Source organism: Pygocentrus nattereri, chromosome 22 (assembly GCF_015220715.1).
Source record: "Pygocentrus nattereri isolate fPygNat1 chromosome 22, fPygNat1.pri, whole genome shotgun sequence".
Classification (NCBI taxonomy): domain Eukaryota; kingdom Metazoa; phylum Chordata; class Actinopteri; order Characiformes; family Serrasalmidae; genus Pygocentrus; species Pygocentrus nattereri.
In genome coordinates, this window is record NC_051232.1 from 26,872,311 (window position 1) to 26,897,250 (window position 24,940).

General features: G+C 39.9%; 3 protein-coding genes across 4 annotated transcripts; all 3 read left to right on the top strand.

Annotated features, from left to right (window-relative positions):
• Positions 1-1,731: 1,731 nt before the first annotated feature.
• LOC108413152 lies at positions 1,732-6,624 on the top strand. The gene is made up of 5 exons (XM_017685526.2): positions 1,732-1,906; positions 2,727-3,047; positions 3,615-3,932; positions 4,317-4,604; positions 4,911-6,624. Exons 1-5 carry the CDS (start codon positions 1,876-1,878, stop codon positions 5,240-5,242), a joined length of 1,290 nt encoding a protein of 429 aa, XP_017541015.2. The 5' UTR covers positions 1,732-1,875; the 3' UTR covers positions 5,243-6,624.
• A 3,493-nt stretch (positions 6,625-10,117) lies between these two features.
• LOC108413154 lies at positions 10,118-17,145 on the top strand. Of its 2 annotated transcripts, none has more exons than XM_017685530.2 (5): positions 10,118-10,255; positions 12,219-12,542; positions 13,111-13,428; positions 14,322-14,609; positions 15,415-17,145. In XM_017685530.2, exons 1-5 carry the CDS (start codon positions 10,219-10,221, stop codon positions 15,759-15,761), a joined length of 1,314 nt encoding a protein of 437 aa, XP_017541019.2. In that variant the 5' UTR covers positions 10,118-10,218; the 3' UTR covers positions 15,762-17,145. The 2 variants fall into 2 exon arrangements, with proteins under 2 accessions (XP_017541019.2, XP_017541020.1); XM_017685531.2 differs by lacking the exon at positions 10,118-10,255 and adding an exon at positions 11,955-12,024.
• Positions 17,146-19,212: 2,067 nt separating this feature from the next.
• On the top strand, positions 19,213-22,526 carry scpp9 (secretory calcium-binding phosphoprotein 9). The gene is made up of 9 exons (XM_017685533.2): positions 19,213-19,257; positions 19,361-19,375; positions 19,744-19,893; positions 20,626-20,736; positions 21,249-21,308; positions 21,430-21,504; positions 21,746-21,790; positions 21,874-21,946; positions 22,436-22,526. Exons 1-8 carry the CDS (start codon positions 19,213-19,215, stop codon positions 21,913-21,915), a joined length of 543 nt encoding a protein of 180 aa, XP_017541022.1. The 3' UTR covers positions 21,916-21,946; positions 22,436-22,526.
• Positions 22,527-24,940: the final 2,414 nt, after the last annotated feature.

Here is a 24,940-nt window from a genome sequence, read left to right on the forward strand (position 1 = left end):
ATATTGGCAGCTATCAGAACAGTATTGCTGTTTCTATTCCCCTTGATAAAATCCACCTACTGAACTTTGAAACAAGACAAGGCATCATTTTATCAGGGTCAGAACATTCCTGACTATATGAATTTCAGCCAGATTTCATTTAAACAAATGTTTAATCACATTAGTCATTTCTGCTTATCCAGTACAGTGTACGTGTTTGTAACCTAGCTCAATAGGCCCTCTAGGTATGATCCTTATTTAGTTAATTAGAGATGATAAGTGTACATATGTCATCTGCCACATCTTATTAACAGAGAGATCAAAGTTAGGTTGCCCAGTAATGATGAGATAAAAGTAAAACTGCAGTCATGACATCAGACATGAAACATGGTTATAAGTACGTTATTAATGTAGACTCATCTATTAGAACTGTCTTTAACGTTTTCTTGTAATTCTTACCATGTCGACTGGAACCTCTTGAGTGTGCAGTGGCGGACAACAAGCAAATACTTTAGCATGTCAAACTGGTGACCTTCTGGGCAAAGTACTGCAGAGATTACTGTTCACCCTCATCTGACACTCTGAGTTCAGTTCATGAAGGCCTTGCTAATCAGCTGATGAGCTGAATCAGGTGTGTTTAATGAGGCAGTGAGCTGAAGCCTGCAGTGTTTTGGCCCATTAGCACTGAAGCTTTACACATGTAGTCCATCCTGTGACCCCCGCCTCTCAAAATTCATCCCTTGAAATGATGTATTAGTGTGGCCAAGTTTAATAGCAAGCATATGAATTTTTATTAGTTAATTAATAAGAAGGTATATTAAGGATTTGACGTACACAAGCAAGTCAATCTCTGAATGGCTCAAAAAAGAACCAAATTTAAGGTTGTGGAGTGGCAGAGTCAAAGTTCTGACTTGAATCCCTTTGAGATTCAGTGCATAACATGGTTAGATATTTCTTGCCTGACGTCTGACACATTGTTATATGTTAGATTTTGGCTTAAAATGTATATATTTCAATCCATTCATGACAGAGGGGTGCTTGCAAGGCTTTGTAAGGTGAAAGATTAAGAGACCCTTATTAGTCCCACAACGGGGAAATTTCACCTCCGCATTTAACCCATCTGTGAAGTGAAACACCACAAACACACTAGTGAGCACTCACACACTAGAGGGCAGTGAGCACACTTGCCCGGAGCGGTGGGCAGCCCAATCCGTAGCGCCAGGGGAGCAGTTGGAGGTTAGGTGTCTTCCAGTCACGAGGCCAACGAGGCCGGTCCCCAACGAAAATTTATTTCTCTTCAAATTTAACACTATTGTACCATCATCACCGTTACATATAAAAACTCACAAGACGTGTAGGTTCACTGGTGTGGATTGTGTTGTAGACATGGTGACATCTGGTTTCTATCACAGCCACTGTCAAGACATCTACAGTGAACTGTTTCGCGTCAAACCACTCTGAATGAGTCTGTTTACATGCCAACGACTGACATACACAGAATTTTTGAAAAGTGGTGTAACTCCCCTTTAGGTGGACCAAAATTCCTCCACAGTGTAAAGAGTCATTGTGAGTTATGATTTCAGTAAATTTCAACACATATATATATATATATATATATATAGGACTGAAAGCAGGAATGTCAGTGAAGATGCGTCGAAATATCAAGACTATTAAATTTGAGATCAGCCGATGACGTCTTCAGGTTGGGATTTCACGTCACGCTTGTAGGTCATGCAGGTCTTTAAAGCGCTTCATACTGGTTAGAAGTGAAAGTAAAGGAAGCGCTTAAGACGCCGTTCATCCACGACCTGCTGTTCATAACAGCTTAGCGTTCATGTAAACTAATGTAAATGACTGTATGTCAGAGTCTCCCGCTGCCTCAGACTCTGACTCGTGATGCTGCGCTGGATTCTAACGCTCTTCGTCGGTAAGTCAGCAACTCGACATTACTACCCGGTCTGAACAGTCTGATTTGATCTCGTGACCCGCTTACCGAGGCTATTCAGGCCTCTTTTCCTTTTAAAAGCCCTCTGAGTGGACGAAGAAAGAGAGAGACAGATGAGAAGCAATACTTTGCTCATTTGGTTAGTTTACTTCCTAGTATTAGTTGCCACTGTTAGTTAGATCAGGCCTGCTGAATTCCTCCAAACACTGCTCAGCCTCACAAGAAGCACCCCAACAACAACTAATCCAAATATCCCTTTACATGTAAACATCCCACCGTGTGTTTATGTAGATGTGCTTTTCTGATTTATTTCTGCAGAAACATACATTTGCAGACTGTGGACTCAAATCATTGATAACTTATTGCTGATTTGGCTGAATAAATCCGAGTAAATGAAAACAATCTGATCGGGTTCATGAAGAAAGGGAAAAAAACAGGAACAAGTCACAAGACTGTGCTGCTTAGACATGAAGGCCTGTTGTGCAATTGTGTAATATGATCTCTAATGTAAGTGCTTTATGGACCTGCAGCACAATCTGCTGTTTGGCTGAGTTTAAGCACAGTTTTAACCTGAACACCAAAACAAATGATTGTTTTTTTATCGCTCATATAAAAGTAATCTGTTATGGTGTTTGGACATATAGATTAATGATTCGAGCACAATCCATTTAAATGTTTCGTCATATTGATGTATTTTGCTGCTCACTGGAGCTGAACTAGTCATAGTCTATGAGTTGGCAGGATGTTACATGGAATTTACATGGGCACTGTTTTAATACAATCATTGGATTTTGTCTTCCAGCCCTGACTACCCTCCCCTCAGTGACTGATGCTGTGACGGTGCAGCTTGGACACAGCGCCACCGTCTCTTGTCATGTGAACTGTTCTACAGTCACCTGGTGGAGTAAAGGCATAGTTTTTCAGATTTTTCAGATTTTTGAGTTTTCTGAAGGGAAATGCACTGTAGTTCCAGAATTTAGGGACAGGATTGAATGTTCTGAAGAGAAGATCAGAGGAGGAGACGTGTCCCTCACTATAACATCTGTAATGTACAATGACCGAGGCTGGTACTACTGCTCTTGTGATGGAAAGGACCAGTGTGATAGGAGGATTGAAGTTCTAGGTAGGTTGTGATCTTATTCAATAGACATTTGTAATAAGCCAGTGTGCTGTGAGCCCTGAACAAAATGGTTGTTTTAAAAGTGCATTTATATACTATAAATAGCATTTCTCCAGCTTCTACACTTATGGGAAGGCCTTACACTAGATGGTGGAACATTGCTGTGAGGATTTGATTGCATTCAGCCAGTACAGTGTTATTTAGGTGAACTACTGATGTTGGATGATTAGCTCTGGATCACTTCAGTTCATCCCAAAGCTATTACATGGACCTCCGTCACTCCAGAGAACGCAGCTCCATTGCTCAACAGTCCCCTGCTGAGGGGCTTTATACCTCATTAGCCAAAAACTACTCCAAAGTATTACATTTTCTGATATACACATTAATTACACACTTCTATAGACTAAGAATAGTTCAGCAACTTTGCATTAAAGTCTGTAATCTCTGAATAATAATAATAATAATAATAATAACTTAATATGTAGTAAGGCTGGCATTTTAAGGGGTTAAAGTATTGGAAACTGACCAGTGAAATTGCTCATTAATGATTGTTTTTATATTTTATCCCAGTTCCTACCTCCTTAAGAACCTCTTTTGGAGGTAAGGCTACGCTCCCTTGCTACGCTGAAACAGACAAACGGACGGTGGACTCCTCTGTCTACATGCTGTGGGAAAAAGAGGGACAGCAGGTGTTGAAGCTCGAGAATGGAAAGATGTCATATGGCTCTGGATTTGAGCAGAGGGCCACAGTGTCAGCAGAAAGCTACAAGAAGGGTGACCTCTCTCTGACCATCGATCGTGTCAGATTCTCTGATTCTGGCTTATACAGATGCTCCCTTAAGGATGGAGAGCACGGATACCCTGATGCCACCACTCTGACTGTTGAAGGTTTTTACATTTTTCTGTTGTCTTTTGTCTATTGACTTACTTTTAAAAGAACTACAAAATATTAGCCAAATGCTACTGAAGGCCTGCTACTGTAGGTAGCCTAGGCTTTGTGCTGAGGGTTTTGTTTACAGGCAGATCATAGAAAGTGATAAAGCAGTAAAACAGCAGTATAACCAGTGGCTGATTATTGTCTGGAAATCTAATTATTTTTCACATATAATCTCATAATCGCGCCATTCTGAAATTTTAAACAGAAAAAAGCAAATGTTCTTATTTTTTGTGGCATACTTTGACCTACAAAGCAATCCATTATTTATGTTAGTATTATTCGAGGAGTTATTAGCAAATGAAATGAGTTAACACAAATGCCTGTTTTTCTCACAGCTCATCAGTATGGTCATCATAAAAAGGCGGCTGACTCTGTCCTGCTGGATCTAGTGGTCCTACCACCGGTGATGGTATATTTTAAGGAAGGTGAAGCCACTGCCGACTCCTGGATGTGTACCATGTTGAGAGACACCTTTCACTGTAAGCCAGGCTATGAGCAGAGGGCCGCTATCATGAATAACTCTCTCATGCTTAGTAAACTGTCAGGGGCTGACAGTGGAACATACAAAGTGAAGGACGTCCGATCTGGAGAAGTGGTTGCCATTCACAAACTTGCAGTTATTGGTAAGTTTTTAAAAACCATGTAAACATTTTGACCATCACAAAATCCCTAATTGGAAAAAAAGATAAACAGGAAAGCATTTAAAGCAAAAAAAAAGAAGAATCTCGATATTGAAAAAGCTCCATGCTGTCCTTGTAGTTGGATGCACTGTGATAGTTTCTTCGCAGCATTCACATCACAATGGCTTTATTATTGACTTCTTATTTCATCAAACTAACCAATAAAGGTGATTGAAGTGTGAAGCATGTGTTAGCTTGTTTTGCAAGTATTTATTCTCATTAATTTCCTAATTTCCTGGCCTCATTCAGATTTGCCGTCCCAGAAGATTCCATGGGTGGCTGCCTCCATATTTTGTGTGATAATCGTGATACTTCTCGGAGCAGTAATCTTCTTTGTTTGTCGGCAAAAGCGGCAGCAGCAGGCAGAGCAAAGAAAACAGCTGGAGGAAAAAGCGAATTATGTGACCGAACAAGAAGAACTTTTACAGCTTTCCATTCAGCAAACTGAGAGCAGTGTTAGATCCCCACATCCATGGGCTCAGAGCAAACCAGTCAACAGCCTGCCAGCATTAGAGGATAGTCCAGATGAAGACTCCTGTCCCAACCAGGTTAATGACCTTGATAGAGATACACATTGCTAAAGCTACAGCTGTCCCTATTTACTCCCTTTCCCACACAGTCTAAGGTTAGGCAAAGCCTGGAAGGCCACAAGGCTGCTGTAGCTAACAAGCAATGAAGCTAAAATGCCCACAAATGGAAGCCTAAATTATAATACACATGCATTAAAACGCATCTACTTGTAAGAAAATACAGATAAGCATGTTTGTGTGGTTTTCAAGTCATAACCATGCAGTGATGACAAATAGATAGCAGCTAACGGCTAACAGTTCAGCCCCACGACAACACTTTTTGTTTAAAAAATTTTTATTTTCTAGTTTGGTTTTTTAATTTCACACATATTAATATCTTTAATATACTGTTTTTGTTGGTTTGGGTGTTTTAAATAGTATTAATCTGTTAGCTTGCTAGCTTGAGATAAGCTAATTTTGTCCAACTTGCAGTTACATTTCAGCGTTACACTACGTTTCTATTTTACACATCCACTCTAACTGGTCTTATTTTGAGCCTACTTTATGTAATGGCAGTCTTTGTCTTTGTCAGAATAATTGCTGTCAACCTCTTTTAATACTGAATGTAGTTGCAAACCTGTATGTCCAAATTTCGACCCCAAGATAGTGTCGGTAACACAAGTGAACAATGTACAGTGTGCAAAAAATATCAAATCACAAGCTAGTGTATACACCAGTCCAAAATGCTAGGATAGAATGCTAAGCTAATGATAGTCCAAAATGCTAAGCTACGGTAACAGTGACTTAAAAGAGATTGAGCTAGCACAGAAATATTGGGACCAAAATACTTCCAACATTAGTGAGGCCTTGACCTTGGGCCAGAATAACTTGTACAAAATAAGCTCAAACTGCCTCTTGCCAATATACTGCATTAATAGGATACTCTGTTGTGCTTACATTAGATTATTTTAAGTCGTGGGTATCACACAATGCAGACAACGTGAACCAGACAAAGCAGTAAAAACACTGTGAGCTGGACCAGTAATTCACACTATAGTGCAGCACAGCTCAAATATCGTCATTAAGAGATGATTTCAGTACCTGGTCAAACTCCTATTTTTGAATCAGTGTCAGTTTTGCATAGGCAGTGAATGGAAGCACAAAGCTGTAAAACTGTCAATGAATTCATCCTCTATTAACGCTACAAAATAGCACACAGTTCCCAAATTAGTATTGGTGACAAGCCATTTCAGCTTTACTTTAATTCTGAATTATTTTTTATTATTATTATTTTTGCTGTTACAGCATTTAATTAAAGCATTTCCACCAAACAAACTGAGCTAATGGGCTAATTTGAACGTCTGGCAGCTGGGGGCAGTCATGGGCTGGATGTTAGGGAACCAGCCTGGTGACCGGAAGGTTGCCAGTTCAATCCCCAGAGCTGAGAGCACATGACTGAGGTGTCCTTGAGCAAGACACCTAACCCCCAAGTGCTCCCCAGGCACTGCGGATTGGGCTGCTCACCTCTCCGGGCAAGTGTGCTCACTGCCCCCTAGTGTATGTGGTGTTTCATTTCACAGATGGGTTAAATGTGGAGGTGAAATTTCCCCGTTGTGGGACTAATAAGGGTCTTAATCTTAACTAAAATAAATGAAACATATAAGGTTTACAGTGAAATTACCTCAGGAACAAGTTTTTACAGTGTACTAAGACTAAATGGGCCAAAAATAACTGGAACATACGATGAAACCAACCAGAATAGGAAGAGCTCCCTGTTTTAACTCCTCTCATCATCGGAACATTAAAAGAATATTGTTGTGTTTTTCAATCCAGTCTACATCTTATATTGATATAAGATGATATTAGAGCAAGTGCCCATTAACTGCTGTTATAAGTGTTTTCTTAGCGAAGTAAATGATAAATCCTTGTCTGTGCTAATCAACCAGATGCTACGTTCCCACTTGGTGGAGAACCATTGGTGCTAGTGGAAATCAGGGTTTTCTACAAACCAGCAACATCTAACCTGAGCAAAACCTCAAACATGAAATGTGTGCTGCTAGCGCTCTGTATTTACATCAGGCTAATTTTACATTCCTAATAATAATAATAATTCATTTAACAAATGTGATCATTTCAGCCCAAGCAAAGCTAAAGTTGCAGATTGAATATGTTCTGCATTTTATTTATTTTTATTTATTGACTGATGGTTTTTGCACTAAGATCTATTTATAAAGTTGAGCTGACCTTAACATACCAATTATTCCTATTGTAGAAAATTCCCCATGCTGTTGTTCTGAAATCTCCTGGAATTATTCAGTCTTTCTTACCAGCATTGGCTAAAGGCAACTACACAAAAGTGACCTTCACAGACTGTTAGTGTTGGTGTTTGTCATGTTTAACTGAATCTGTATCTACGGCTCATTTTCTCTTTCTTGATACTGAATGTGATTTTATTATAATGACTTCTTGGCCTGTGAATGTATATTTACCTATTTATATATAATAACATTTATTTTCAGAAGAGAAACACAAATGTCTTTTGCATTATTTTGTCATTTTATGCTGAAATAAAAGTTTAAAATGTAAGCATGTTCATATTTACCTACTTCTTTGAGTTAACAGACCTGTACGTGGAAGTGTAGCACAAAGCTCTATAAAATCAAACAATTATCCACACAAGTTATAGTTACTTGTTGAGTTTAACATATAAGATTAAAACATAAAATATAACCTGTGCCATAATTTTTGCACAGTCCATATTTTATGATGTTGAAAAAATGTTTTCCAATTTTTCAAATTCAACAACAAAAAAATATCACTGCATTAATTGTGCAATTAATTGACATTTCTATAAAGTTTATATGGAATCTCTGTACATTATCAGATATAAAGCAGTACAAACTCTAAACTGTATAAAAATCATTTTAAAATGAATTTCATAGAAAAGTGAGAGAAAGGTGTTCACAGTTCTGTCTTTTAATGTTAATTTAATAGATTTTTCAGAAAATCTATAGGCTTGTCATGACAACTGACATAGCCCTACATAAATGTTCATAAATCTTATTCCAGTAGTGTACTTTACTATGAAGGTTACATTAGCCAATTTTGATAAAAATTAGCTAAAGTAGTCTTTATGACAGATGCTACCTATTGGAATAAACATTTATAAACATTTATGTAGGGTTATGTCAGTTGTCATGACAAGCTTAAGTAGGTGTCATGTAGTTTTGTGAAGGGCATCCTTCAATAAAGTGTTACTAAACAAAGTAACTCAGGTTTCTTTACAGCGGTAGTGGAACCAAAGGTCACCAGGGGGCGACATACACATAGCCATTTTATTTACTACCCAGAACAACCAGTGAGCCTGCAGGTTTCCTCTGGGTTTTTCTATTCATTACAAAATGAATAAATGGCAACAAGTGGTCTAACTGTGGTCTAACAAGGTGGTCTAAGTGGCCTAACTGGCGCTCTCTCATTACTTTGGACGTCTGTTAGAGCCCAGCTTGGTAGCATCATATGAGACAGTGCGGTCCAGCAGCAGGTGGGCACTGGATATGAGTGAATCTGGGGGGTGTGGTCTGCTTTTTGTTTTCCTTTACAACAGCCTGCATGTGCCTGTCCAGAAATAATGTATTTAGAAGTATACATGTTTTAGAGAGAGAGAGAGAGAGAGAGAGAGAGAAACAGAGAGTGTGAGAAGAGAGAGCGAGAGAGATAGAGAGAGAGAGAGAGAGAGAGAGAGAAACAGAGAGTGTAAGAAGAGTGAGAGAGAGAGTGTGAGAAGAGAGAGAGAGAGAGAGAGAGAGAGAGAGAGTGTGAGAAGAGAGAGAGAGCGAGAGAGAGTGTGAGAAGAGAGAGCGAGAGAGATAGAGAGAGAGAGAGAGAGAGAGAGAGAGAAACAGAGAGTGTAAGAAGAGTGAGAGAGAGAGTGTGAGAAGAGAGAGAGAGCGAGAGAGAGTGTGAGAAGAGAGAGCGAGAGAGTGTGAGAGAGAGAGAGAGCGAATGAGAAAGAGAGAGAGAGCGCGAGAGAGTGCGAGAGAGAGAGCGAGAGAGTGTGAAAGAGAGAGAGTGCGAGAGAGTGTGAGAGAGAGAGAGTGTGTGAGAAGAGAGAGCGAGACAGAAAGAGTCGAGAGAGTGCGAGAGAGAGTGTGAGAAGAGAGAGAGAGCGAGAGAGAGAGAAAGAAAGAGAGAGAGAGACCGAGAGTGCGAGAGAGAGTGAGAGCGAGAGAGTGCGAGAGAGAGAAGAGAGAGTGAGAGCGAGAGCATGTGAGAGAGAGGGGGAGAGAGAGAGTGAGAGCGAGAGAGTGCAAGAGAGAGAAGAAGAGAGAGTGAGAGCGAGAGCGTGTGAGAGAGAGAGGGAGAGAGAGAGTGAGAGCGAGAGAGTGCGAGAGAGAGAGGGAGAGAGAGAGTGAGAAAATACTCATCAAAATGTACAAACTTTTAATATCAGAACACAGCACTGACTTACTATTCAGTTTATTACAATATTACAGCAAATATCAACGAAGTACGAAGCCCTGCTGGTGACACATCATACGAAAAAAAACCAATGCGTGGCCACGACTTATTAACGCGTGGGAACAGATCTTAATGCATGGCAACAACTCAGTAAAACATGGAAACAAGATCGTAAAGCATGGCCATGTGTGGGAATGAGATCATTCCTTACTAAATTGTGGCCACATACTAGGACCTCGTTCCCACACCTTACTAAGTCGTGGCCACACATCAGAGTCTTGTTCCCACGCCTTACTAAGTCGTGGCCACGCATTATTTTTATTTATACATGGTGTCATCAGCGGGGCTCTGTAATTAACAGTGAACTTGCCTTTACAGCGCCTTGTACTTTTTCCCCCACGGCGTTACGTTCCAGTCCTCGTCACAGCCTCCTCTGTCAAAGACTCTGAAAACGGGCAGCGCTTGAAAGTGAAAGCACAGACACTTTAATGGAGTCACAGGCGTTCCGACACTCCGGGCTGACATTAACAAAAACAGCGCACACTAACGTCAACGACCGCAGGCCAGACTCTCCGGCTGACAGAGACACGATGCGGCACAGACGCTGGACTTTACTGGGCTTCCTCGGTGAGTCTGCACCTGTTAACAGAACCGACTGAATAATGACCCGAACAGCTTTACACGGGATCCCGGGTGTCTGACACAGATCCAACACGAAGAGCCGGGCCTCACTTCTTTCACCCGCAACACCCACAGAACACAAACAAAAGAGATGTTTTTGTTGTTTGTAGCCGTTTTAACACTTTTAAAAGAGAACGTGATCTATGGAAATTCTCACAGTAAGCTGAGCTCTGTAACTCCCCCTAACCGGTCTTACCTGCTTAGCTGCTGCTTCACGGCATTCAGGTGATTACAGGTTTTGGGACGACACGTGAGAGGCTCTGTCAGGGATGCACTCACTGCTCCCTCTCCTGGGTGTTAACGCAGGTGGGCTTGCTCCCCCGCGGAATGCCGGACAGAATACCTACAAGTGTTTATACTATTAATATTAATAGCAGTAGTATTAGTAGTAGGAATAGCTAGGAGTCTATGAGAACACCAGTGTAGGGTGGGCGACTAGTCCAAGGCAGGTGGCGGTAGCTGGGGCGTGGGCAGCTGGTCTATACATATTTTCTATAATTAAGTAAACATTTTGGATGTTTTTATGATTTAAGTAATAAATAAATAATAATCATGTGTTTGCTAGTCATCATCAACATCAGCTAAGACTGTCACTACTGATTCAGCCGGTACTGAAACTTTTGGTAACGTGTCTGTAGTGTTGTGGTTGTTTTGGTAGTGAAACGAATGGAATGTCCAATCATTTGTTTTATTAAAATGAACATAATTAAGGTGCAGGGACACTCAAAGTCCGTGTCAATTAAAAGTACCATTGTGCGGAGAACAGATCTTTCCACTCTGAGCGTCGTGTCATCTGCATACCACAGGTTATCTATGCTTCTTCCACGAGTCTTGAATTCCTTCTAGAATTATCTTCTAGTCCTGCTTCACATATCATAGTTCCTCCTAAACGCAGCCTAGTCTCACACAGCAGCTAATCAGGAGCTCTTCAGGTCTTCGGTAACACCAGGCTAACTCGGGGTGTAAGAATGCACCGTGACACCGTGATATCATGATGCACTGCTACACCCCTAATTAGTTGCCACTGTAACTTAGTGCAGGCCTTCAGAATTCCTCCTAACACTGCCTGATCTCAAAAAAACAAGGGCAGCTCTAAATGAACCAAACATCTCTTTAGCAGAGGAGAACTCTCAGGGCCTTCTGGACCCTCAGAGAAGACCAAATGATTTCTGTGTAATAATAAAAAAACCACGTCTGTTATTTTTACTTCATTTTATTTGCTATTTCAATTTTTTTGCTTCACTGATTTCATTTTTTTAAAGTTTTGGTTTAAAGAGCCAATGGAAAGTTATACAATCAGAATTTTTTAGACAGATACAGCCAAGGGAAGTCCTTGATTTATGCATACACTTGATTTTTTTTATTTTTTTAAGCCGTTTTAACCAGAACACCAAATAAATAGGAAAGCACCAATTTATTTTTTTTATTCACTTTTAAAATGTATTTTATGTCTTTTTGAGGTTTCTTTAAGGCACATGTGTAAAGCTCCAGTCCTCATGAGCCAAAACACTGCAGGCTTCAGTTTGCTGCCTCATTAAACACACCTGATTCAGCTCATTCAGCTGATTAGCAAGGCCTTCATGAGCTGAAATCACAGTGTTGGATTAGGGTGAGCGCTAATCACTGCAGCATTTTGGCCTGGAAGGTTCCAAGTTTGACAGGGCTGACTTAAGGGATCAGCTGCTCTCCGAACAAAACCTCATATCTACAAAAAGGTCATTTTGCAGGACAGAGAAAAACATTCTTAATTTTTTAATGAAACTAAATGAAGAAATGTTTCTACCAATTTATTTTGGACCAATTCTGTTTGTCCATTCATCATGCAATTTTGATGGAACATGAAGGGCAATTTTTTTTGATGTAGGAAATGAACATTTGTTTTAACGAGTAAATGGATTTTGTCTTCCAGCCCTGCTTACCATGCCTTCAGTTACTGATGCTGTGACGGTGCAGCTTGGACAAAGCGCCACCGTCTCTTGTCATGTGAACTGTTCTACAGTCACCTGGTGGAGTAAAGGCATAGAGGTTTTTCAGATTTTTCAGATTTTTGAGTTTTCTGAAGGGAAATGCACTGTAGCTCCAGAGTTTAGGGACAGGATTGAATGTTCTGAAGAGAAGATCAGAGGAGGAGACGTGTCCCTCACTATAACGTCTGCTGTGTACAATGACCGAGGCTGGTACTACTGCTCTTGTGATGGAAAGGACCAGTGTGATAGGAGGATTGACATTCTAGGTAGGTTCTGACTACATTCAGTAGGCACTTTCTGCTGACACAACACTCTTAGATTTATAATTCAGAGTGGTTTAATGTGAAATGCTTCATTCTACAGAAATTCACTCACTCAGAATCGTTCACAATGGTGCTGATAGGAACCAGATGTCTGACATTTAATCTTGTTTAATAAACGTCTTTAAAAGCTCCCTCACGCAAGGTTATCACACGAAATGAATACACTCCCTGATGTCTGGTTCATTGTTGTGTCGTTCATTCACCTGATTTAATTATGTTAAATTTTGAGAAAAAAAACAGTGTAATTCCTTTTATGTAGTGACTTATTACAGAATTTTCTATTATTTTCAACTAACAAGGTTGTTATTGCTACTAATATTATTTTTATGGTTCTTGAAAACACTGATTTCCATCTTTTGAACAGTAACAACTTTCCAGTGTTGGAAATTTGATAGGAAGTGTATGCATCTACAGCTATGATAGCCAATGTTTTAGCATATAGTCTTAGAAACTGTACTCATGTACTAATGAAACTATTAATTGCTCTTTTTGTTTGTTTGTTTTTTTCTAGTCCCTACCTCATTAAGCACCTCTGCTGGAAGTAAGGTTACGCTCCCTTGCTACGCTGAAATGGACAAACGGACGGCGGACTCATCTGCCTTTGTGCTGTGGGAAAAAGACAAACAGCAGGTGCTACAGCTCGAGAATGGAAAGATGTCGTATGGCTCTGGATTTGAGCAGAGGGCCACAGTGTCAACAGAAAACTACAGAAAGGGTGACCTCTCTCTGACCATCGATCATGTCAGATTCTCTGATTCTGGCTTATACAGATGCTCCCTTAAGGACGGAGGACACGGATACCCAAACACAATCTCTCTGGCTGTTGAAGGTTATTATATATTTATCGTCTTTTGTTCTGAGTCATGTTTACGAGAATGACAAACCTAAGTATATCTAATGAGATTTTCATAGTTTCAATTGTAAATTTCAGTTCTGACCATGAAAGGCATGAGGTGTCACTATAGCTCATAACTCCAGCGATGTAACCATGGGGCCAGGGACAGAGCATTTAGTGATTTGAACATGAAAATGAAGCATTCTGGTGCACATGGAGGGTGAAATACAGCTAGACAAACAATTGGTAATTCACTTCATTGTGTTTAGCACTTTGTAAATACAAGTCATGTTAAAAAAAAAAAACAATTGTTAATTTACCTTGTTAATCAACCTTTTAACATACCAAAGTCAAAAGGCCAGTGTGTCGCAATCTGTATGAGACCCCAACAGTTACAAACAGAGGACATTCTAAAAAAACTCTGCTTTTTGTTTCTTGTCTTTCTATTAAAAGACTTATACTGGTTCCATAAGGTGTAGTGCTTGGACCCCAAAGATTGCCACTTGTGATGTGGTCGCTTAGCTCTAACAGTGATTAAAGACCAACAGAAATCAACATGTTCTCCAAAAATTTTAGACAAATATGAAGCGGTAGCTGATTGTGATAACTGGACATGATGAAGTACACATACTTGCCTTTTTGCAGTCATTTATAGTGATGACTTCTATATCAGTTTGCTGCCGTTACACCTTGCAATATGGAAAGCCAAGGTAATTCATGTGAACGTAATATTCATGATTGTTTATCTGTATGATCCATGCCTGTAGCAGTTGTAGCCAAAGTAGCCTCATTTGCAATAGATTTTGTTCCTCATTCATTTGTCTGTTAGCATTACTGAATTAAAAATAAGTTAAAAATTTAACAAATGTCTCTGTTTTTGCTCACAGCTCGTCAGTATGTTTATTATAAAAAGGTAGGTGACTCTGTCCTGCTGGATCTTGTGGTCCTGCCACCGGTGGTGGTGTATTTTAAAGAAGGTGAAGCCACTGCAGACACCTGGATGTGCACCAGGCCGAAAGACGGTGTTCATTGTAAGCCAGACTACGAGAAGAGAGCTTCTATCATGAATAACTCTCTGATGCTGAGTAAACTGACAGTGGCTGACAGTGGAATATACACTGTGATGGATGTCAAATCTGATGAAGTCGTTGCCATTCACAAGCTTGCAGTCGCTGGTAAGTTGAATTTTATGACAATTGAGTGATTTCCAGAGGCCAGACAGTGAATTTACACCAGATTTAGGCTCCAAGATTCCAAGGATTCTTACTATAGAAACGGATAAACAAGATTACTTGATGATTAAGAATGATTACCCGGCAGCATTATGATATTCCATATTTTAAATACTGCCCTGACAGATCACTGTCCAAAAATTACAACTTTACAGGAGAGGCCAAAAACGTCATTTACTTTAAATGTAAGTTAATGTATGTATGTAACATGAGGATTTATTCTAAGCAATTTTGGAGCATTTTTATTGGTCAATTCATCATGAAATCATCATCAGAATGTGATAGTGTAATTATGACAGCCCTATAATTTATGTAACATTTACATATATTAAATATATAAAAGAGTAATGTAATATATTTATAATAACTATAATAAATGTACTAATAAAATGCACTAGTGTGCATGCATGTGGGTGTTTCACTGCACGGATGGGTTAAATGCGTAGGTCTAATTCCACAGTGTGCAAACACAGTTGGCTGATGGTTCTGAATTCAATTCAATTCAACTTATAACGATAATTTTATTTATTTATATATTTTACATGCCAGGTTTAACACATTGTGGAAAAAACTTAATACTAAGTGCTCCATAACTTGTGCACAGGCCACATTTCATTTTTCCAATATGTTAAATTTGATAAATAAATAGAATCATTGTGCAGTAAAATGCGCAGTGTGCTCTGTAGAGGGTGTGGTTATTTTTCACGTAGAAATCGACAACAAATATTCTATTTTCTTTCTCGTTCAGGTTTGCCGTCACACAATATTCCAGTGATCACTGCCTCAGTAGCATGTGTTGTTTTTGTGGTACTTCTCGGTGCTCTTCTGTGGTCCTGCCATCAAAAGCAGCGAAAGACAGAGAAAAAGAAAGACCTGACCGAACCTGAAGACGAACGTGTACAGCTCTCCATTCAGCAAACTGAAAGTGACATTAGATTTCCATTACCCATATGGTCTGAGACAGAACTACTCAACAGCTTTTTAGCATCTGAGCTAAAATACAACTCCTCTCTCACCCAGGACATACAACAAGCTATCCAGTTAGCCAGTTGTCCTTTAGCTTCCAAGATATCCATCCAAGATGCCCAAAGCTAAAGCAGCAGCCGTATTTGTTTTGACCTTTCATCTATAGTACAGGCTGTACTACACATGAGACCGTACTGTACTGTACTGCAATGGCTTCCAATAAAAGTGAAGATTATATCTTTTCTCTGCTCCGTTAGCCAAGACATGTTTGCTGTCTCCTTTAGTTTTGCTGTGGTACTACAAGGCTAAGACAGCTAAAGCATAACAGGCCTCAGTTACAACACCTTTCAGTTAGCATCATAAACTGAATGTTGAAACCATCACACACTTCTCAATCTGTGTCCAGTTGTTCAGTAATGTAAAATAGTCTTGTTTTGTACAGTATGGTTAATGTAAAAATGGAGAAAAAAACAATACTGTTTAGCTAAAGACTGTAGCAGCAGCCTAAATCTTAGCCTACATTTGTTAGCAAGCAGCATTAGAGCTTAGCATAGCAGCTCTGGCAAGTAAACAGAAAATGTTTTTCTTTTATTGAGTTAAAAGTTTTAGTTAAAAGGTTTATTTTCCCATAAAGCTATTTCTTCTATTTTGTAGCATCAACATCTTTAATACACTGTTTCAGTTTAATCGGTGAGGGATTTCTTTGAAAGGTCAGCTGCTAGCTTGCATGCTAGTTTGCAATAAGCTAATTTATTTATTATGTCTCGCTACTCTTCATAACCACATGGAGGCTCTGTGGGCAGGTTCATGCCAAGTGAAGGATGAAAGAGTTTAGTTTCTGTCAACCTTTTTTCTTAGTAGCTACATCCAGATGCTCACCCCAGGATTGAATTTGAATCATTTTGGGCTTAACTGTTGAGCCAGGCAGATGAAACAAATGGAATACTTGGACATTTTTGCAGTGAAAGAGCCTCAAGTACATGTTTTTGGATGTGTGAATCTAAAGTAACTGTATGTAGTGTTTTTCAACCTTATCTCTGTGGGGCACATCTGCAGCATACGGTCGGTTAACATAGAGAATAATAGAGTAGAACAGAGACAAAGAGTCAATGGGCACCTGCCGTTCTGCTGTTGCTATTCTGAAAACCCTGTAAGAACACATGTTGCTGTCATCAGTGTCCTGAGTAGGCCTATTGGTTAAAGGCATCTGCAAAGGACATAACCTTCAGAGACTGTTATAGAGAATGTTTTAGATTGATTTTTATATTCACTGTGTATTGTTTTGTCTTTTATTGTACATTTTAACAGTAACTTTAATGATCTTATTTAAGCGCATGGCAGTGCAGTACTGCTGTTTTTCTCGAAGGCCATTCTGTAATGCTGCGAGTGAATGTGAAGAATGTAAGAGCATTTTCAAAATATATAAATATAGATTTTCAAGCTCAAAATTTCATGAATAGCACTACCATCCATGAAAATATGAATGTTTTATTTTTTATCTCTTTGTTCTATCTTTGTTTATCTGTTCTTTTTTACCTTTATATATTATCATTTTGTTTTTATGATGGCTTGATTCATTAATTGCATTTAACTGAATAAAATTCATGTTTAAGCATTCCTTTGTGTTGTCCTTAAGTCAGAGATGGAGATTTGGGTGGATGCTCAATCCAAATTATGGTTCTATGTCATGCATTACATGAACATCAATCCCTTTATGCTAGACTGTGATGCAGCAGGGCAGTCTGGCCAAAATGAAAATTGTAATCATTGCTGTATGTGTAAAACTGGTAAATATGGTAAATATTCCTTATTCACCTCTATAAGCTGCTGCAGTATTCTCTAAAGTGAGATTTCCAGGTTTAAAGGCTAGAAAAACACTCATTTAAGAATGTATTTTGAAGACGGAAGTCAATTTTGAAAGACTACACACCTGGCTTTGAATTAGATACCTGTTTTTGTATTTACACATTTTTTTTCACTAGCTGGCTAATACTTTAAGAACTGAGGATAAAGCTGTACCACTAAATGCTAGCTAGCACCACTGATGTATGTATTAGTCTTTAGATCAGTGGACATCAAGCAGGATTTGTTGAGCACTGTAGGGATTCCTAATGGCAGCGTAATGTATTTGTGTAATGCAAGCTGGGTATTGTAGTGAGATGGACAAAAAAAGCTAATACAAACCCATGAATTCTGAGGGTTAGGAATATAATACCGCACTACAGAACACTGCATAACATAAATAACTTATTAAAGGCTAGTTTTATGTTAGAATGCCTCTTTAATCAACACCATTACCAATTACCATTATCAATTACCATGTTATTGGTCCTTATGATATTGATGGGAAGTAGCAAATGAGAACTACAGCAAATTGCTGATGTTTTGTTGTGCACTATGTGCATGATGGCTCATCTCAGATGTTACATTATTATGATTTTCTTGAGACGTTTTGATGACTAAAGGCATTTACGTGATCCAACAGATGTAATTACTTTGGTCAGACTAATCCAGGCCATTTTTAACCATGTCGCAATAGACTTGTGTTTTAATGTATTGCAAGGCATGCCACAACTGCAATACATACCAGTTGAAAGACTTTTGTCATTGTTTCGCACTGTATATTACACTCGGTAGAGGAGATCGAGAACCTCAGGCCACATGTTTATTCAATGGGTCAACTTAACTGGCTCTCACAGTTGTTATCAACAATAAAGTACACTACTAAAATACAGTCTACATCTCACAAACCAACCCCCACATCAGACACTGTACCATAACCATAACCCTTCATTCAGTCTTGCCTTTTGTTGGGACGCTCACATCATATTCTTACTCTCTATGACATTTTCTCATAAACCTTACGGATATTTCTGATCCTTTAAGCCTTTGTTTGTGACCGAGCAGATGACAGCGTTTATGGTGATGTCATTGCTTCAAGTGGCCTTTAAATCGCTCAACAAAAGGGGCCATAAACCTCAGCATTCAGGTTGAACATGAGTCGGGGTTTTGCTCATCGGCTATTCCTGGGGAAAGGGATTCTGACCAGGCAAAACAACAGTCCAGAACACAAGGGTCCATTCATTCAGGCCTCAAAGGTAATCAGGACAAACAAACTGCTAACTAATACACCTGGATTTGTGTGTGGAATCTATTAGGTGGAGCAGGTCCAATAAAAGGCCACTGGAGAGCCAGGACCAGGACAGAAGAGCTGAAACCTCCTGAGAATCTGCACACTGAGAGGTGAGTACTGCTTCTGCTTTGCTGGGAAAATATGGAACGTTTTTCCATCTGCTGCATCTGTAACACATTATCTATTAGCATGGAGAATAATTCTGCTGTGCTTAAAATACATAGAAAGCTCAAAGAATGCAACTCAAAACATGCTTATAATAGAAGTGCAGAACAAATTTTGATCAGGGTAACTGACCATATGCTACAGATGTGGCTGATAAAGGTTAGACTGAAAAATGCTGTCCTTTTAACAATTGCGTCACACTGCAAAATACACTTATAGTGATGCGTTTGGTCCATTTAGATGTTTTAAACGGCTCTTATTCTTGCTTTCTCAGCCTACAAGATGAAGTTCATTCTTTTCGTAACCTTCTTGGCCTCTGCTGCCTATGTAAGTTGGAGCAACTTCTTTCATAGTACCTTAATATTTCATACCTTTATCTATATGGATGTCATTTTTGTTATATTGACCCACCTGATTTTTACTTTTATAGATGACCTCAGCAAAGGTAAGAAAGCTGAATAACATTACAGTACATTTCTGTGTAAAGATAAAGTGCAGTCTATAAATCACTAGAAGCCTCAAAGGGTTATGGAAAAAAAAATATGTCCGTAACACAAAACAGAGGCAAATAACTAAACAGATTTAAACACATCTTGCAGCTATTTTTTAACCAAAGTTAAATAGGAATTTGCTTCTATAATACGTTCACACACAAAACAGCTTTCATAGCCATTTGCATTTGCAGAATAAAGAACCAGCAAGACGCAGCGTCCACTTTGTGTCGTGTCCAGTTTAGATAGTCTTGCTATACTCAGGCAGGATCTCATACGTTTTTGTCTGAATCAGTGCCTCAAACTTCTTTTTGTCATCCAGAAACTGCTTATGGTTGGCGGTATGAACGGCGGTGGCATGGCCACTGGAATGAATGGTGGCTTGCTGGGCCAAGGGTTGATGGTTGGAGGCCGGAACCCAGCACTGTTCCCTGCTGGTGGAGCTGTAATAGCACAGCCACCATTCCCTCAGGTAGAAACTCTTCAGATTTTTGCTAGGACATTGCAGCTGACAAGTATGAAATGTAGATAAACTCCCATTACTTGTTAGCTATACTAGCCTCATAGCTATAAGTGCAGTTCAGGGAGAATCTATTTCATGCAGTTTTCCCCCTTAATGTCTATAAAATGCACAAATGTACAGACAGTACAATACAGTGGCGTCTTGTTTAAGCCATCTTGACAAAAAAGCCCTTGCACTGTATTTGTCCATATTCTACAGACAAAAGCAAACAGTTTTTGCCTGGTGCTAACTGGCAACTCTCCTGTTCCACCTTAAATGGTGCAGCAGTTACATTCTGATGCGTCAGGCACCATTTAAGGTGGAACGGGAAAATTCAAAGAAGAAGCCAGAGAACGAGAAGCAACTTCAGCCTTGTAAAAAGTCAAATGCTGGGAAACATTTTAGAAGAAACTGTCCTACTTTTATGAAAATGTTTCCTGCTGGAGATGAGAGCAATGCCGCTATAGCTGAGCTAAAGCTTAAAGTAGAGAGAAGCAAGTCTGCGTTTTCATTTATCATGATTTTTTTTTAATGGACATAAAATGTTGTGGCTTCCAAGGTGGTTTGTTTTTGTTGAGAGGACAGAATGTCTCTTCTTAACATTTGGGTTGCCAACCTCTAGTCTTGGCTGATTGACTACCCTGGGAATGAGGGTTGATTTTGTGACAAACTATTCCTCAGATAATGGTTTTCTCCTTACAGATGCTGCCCCCGTACATGCTCCAGCCTTCTTTTGCTGCTGCTCCTTACATGCTGCCAAACCCTCAGGTCCAAATGCCTCCACAGCCAGCTATGCCTTACCCACCAATGATGGTAAATTACATGCCAGCCAGTTAACATTCTATACTGTGGTATTGTACAGCAGTGCTTGGTGCTAGTTGCTCAAATATAGTTGTTATTTCTTACATTTATACATTTTACATATTTGCATTGACCAATGCACCAAGCATTTAAGTATTACATAATTACCAATGGAATTTTATATCATACTTGCATCATAGTATCATCCATACAACCATAGATACCTGAGAGTCATCACATTCGTTTCTACATACTTGCAAACTAGGTATCTGACATATAATTACTACAGATTTACCTACCAAACATTCACTTACCATGCTGACGAATCGAGTGCTACAAGTATTATTTTCATTATCATTGTTACTAGTAGTGGTAGTGTTAGAATTATTACCGTGACCTTGCTTTACTTGTAAACTATATTAAACTGGCTCATTTAAACACATTCAATTCAGCACAAGATCATTATTACAGAAGAAAATATTACTGTAATAAAAATATAATAACTATTATGTTGTTTCTATCAGGGCCTGCCTTATTTTGCGAACCCAAACCTCCAGGTCCTCCCTCCTCAGCAGCAAGCAGCGGTACAGCTCATCCTCCTCCTTTCAGTGCTCCTGAAAAAAGCATAGAACACTTCATATGAAAGCCTGTGTTTAGGCTTGTGTCACTCAGCTGATGACTTGTGTTGTGCTTTTGTCTCGACAGGGCGGACTGAACCCGATGGGAAATGGCCAGCGGCCACAGGGAGACATGCCGGCTGGCCCAGTGCCAAGAATCAGGGTAATTTCCCCTCGCTAGATATATAATTATGCAATTTACAAGCAACATGTTTTCATTGTCATCAATTCATGTCATGGATTTTATTCATGCAGCAATGATAAATGAAAACAATGCATTACACGTTGAGAACCTCAGGTGACTCTGAAGTCATGAGCTAATCAGACTAATATACTATTTTTACTATTATGGCAGCTATTGTGTTTGGAATAAGGGATTAAACATACTGATTCTTCTCTCATAGAGAACACTGCTCAGGAGAATGCAAGCAGCTAATGCAAACATTGAGGTAATGAATGATCAGCGAACCTTCTTTTTCGAGACGTGTGAGATGGGTACAAATCATCTAATGTCTTCTATGCATCATTTCAGGTCACGCCAACCCCTTCTATAACTGAGCGCCCTGCTGAGTAGATCCAACTGACAGCATACCTGGGCACCCAAGGTACGTTTCTACCTGTGTTAAGCAGACTGGACGCAAAGCTAAACTAACAGCCTAGCAGAGACTTTGTCTTCCCGCAAATAAAGTCAATCAATGGAAGCTTATACTGATTAGCACCTGTGCAAACTGGCTGGCTAAATCATCACACACACTCGCCCCAGAGTGTTTCAAATAGCTGAGTAATCTCTAATAGACTTGCTAATGTGGTTTCTGACACTGTGTGACACACTATTATTTCTGAAAATGGGCAATGATGGCCAAGGCCTCACAATAGCCACAATTTCGGCTATGCTGTACTTTTGGCATTTTTTAAAATAGAAAACAGTGTTTTGTAGTGTCAGAAACCACATTAGCAAGTCTAATTTAGTCTAATTAAGTCTAATTAGCATTTGGTGTATTGGAAAAATAGTGTAGTTTTAAGTCAGCACAAAATAATGATTGGTTTTACTCAAATGTTATTTTACACTGACTATGTTATTTCTTTGTTTACAGGCATTGCTCAGAGGAGGCTGTCTTTTCCTAAAGTGGTGGCAATGTTGTCTTTCTTTGTGAAAAATACAGAAATCAGGGAAATAAGATAATGACAACAATGCTGGATTCCTCTTTGATTAGCTAGAGAAACCTGTTCCTTTCTTTGTAGATGAGCAATATTATTTCTAATAAATTTTCATGCATGACAAAAGTTATACTCTGGTTTTTCATCCGTTTCTTTTGTGGCTGCTCACACGGTGCGACAGTCACAGACTACCTATTTCATTTATATATAATTAATTCCACGAATGCATCAAATCCAACCCATCAAGGGCTTCGGAAGAAGTTATGTAGATGGAGTGTGACAGGTTGTGATTGGAACTAGACTCTACAGCAGGGGTGCCTGATCCTGGTCCTGGAGATCCGACACACCTAGCTCTACTATTCAGTTGCCCTTGAAGGCCTCAATACCTGGATCGGGCGTGGTAGACAAGGGCTGCAGGATGGCAGATCTCCAGGACCAGGAATGGACACCCCTGCTCTATAGCAAGGTAGATCTCCAGGGTCAGGTTTTGTGACCACGGGTCTATCTCATTAGCCTGGGGTTTTTCTAGTCTACGAGGTCTTGAATGTTTGTTAGGAGTCCCATTTATTCCGTACTCTACAATCATTTGAACTATAGTTTGGGAAACTATTTTCCTTTAAATTTCCTCATCCTTATGCACGTGGATTATATCTATATCTCATCTCGAATATCTCCTGAAAGCTAAAAACGTATTTAACAGCCATTCTGACAGGGAATTAAGTGAATGAGTGGTGGTCCCTGACACAGTTTGTAAAGCTAATAACTTTAATAACCGTTCATTTAAGTTTGCACTGCCATCTAGTGGTGGCAGTGAGAACATAGTAAACAGCTTTCAAACAATACAGGTTCACTATTCCAGTTTCAGCTGTGACATGTTCTCCATCCAAATGATCCTCCAGGGTAGAGAATCCAGGTACTTTACACCCAAAAGAATGAGAATAGCTAGAAAGCGACGACGGCACACCTGCAGGCTTAAAAGGAGACGGACACGAAGTCCAGCACATGAAAGTTCCTCTTTGTTCTACTGGCGTTGCTCAGCCAGACAAGCCATCATTGCCAAGAGTTCAGACTGCGCCTTTAGTCCGGATTAAGCAGAATCCCGAGCTAATGAAAGCCTCTGAGGCGAAACTCTCTGGTGGACGTGCTCATTAGTCTAAAGCCAGGCTGAGCCGCAGTCTGGCCTCGGATGAGCCACCGAGTCTGACGGTTTAGGGCCAAACCACGACAAATAACTCAACACGGTTAAAACGAGTTCATGACGCTAACGTGGGTTCGGGCGCGTGACGTCACACGACAAACCCCAGAAGCTTCTAGAGAAAATTCGACTCATGTAATGGAAACGACGTTCATCTCACTGTACCTGATATAACCCATCTGACAGCCCGCTGATGGCAAAGCTGACGGCCCACTGGATGTTCCTTCTTCCTCAGCATTGTCAGGGTGGCCCACTGAGGGTTGAGCACAGGGTTGGACAGAATCCCACTTTTTATCACTCATTTTCAGCAACATTTTAACACATTTTATATCAGGCCTAGTAGTTTTTTTTTAGCTAAGTAGTACTGCTCCAATTTTTCCAGACTTTTATTTTGAAATGTGTGAGGAGATTAAACCTAGCTAGGCCTTGTATTCAGGACAGTCATCTGGGTGGTCCAAGGGTGGACCAGCGGTGGCAGACAGTCAATAGGACGCTTCTTATGTTCTATACCCAAATATGCTGGCTGTCTAGGTAGAAACCAGCTTTTTCTTGCAAACCAGTGAGGTTTACATCTGTTACTGTCCACTTAAGACTGAAATATGTAAATGATCTCTGTTCTGATTGGCTGACCTTCATTGTATCTAAATCAAGAAGCAGTCCAGGCTAAAACACTCCTTATAACTTCCTTGTGAATGGGCGTGATTAATCTGCTGTAGACTGAGTTGGCAGACATATGCAAATACGTTGGTTTTTGTGACATCACAAAACTGGTGACGGCAACACTGACTGCTTTTACAGATCAGTCTCCGTATATGGACTTTAACAGTAACGTACTACAGCAAATTCTTTCATTTCAAATTCAAAGGGAATTCATTTTTCCATGGTATACCATGCCCGCAACTTTATTGATCCCTGTAAGGAACTGTCTACTTGTTAATTGACCCTTATTACTCCCACAATGAGCAAATTTCACCTCCGCATTTGACCTATCCATGACGTGAAACACCACATACACACTAGTGAATGCACACACACTAGGGGGCAGTGAGCACACTTGCCCAGAGCTGTGGGCAGCCCTATCCGCAGCGCCCGGGGAGCAGTTGGGGGTTAGGTGCCTTGCTCAAGGGCACCTCAGTCACGTATTGTCAGCTCAGGGGATCAAACCGGCCAGCTTCCGGCTACAGGGCTGGTTCCTTAACCTCCAGCCCATAACTGCCCCCATATGTACATTAACGGTCATTTATAA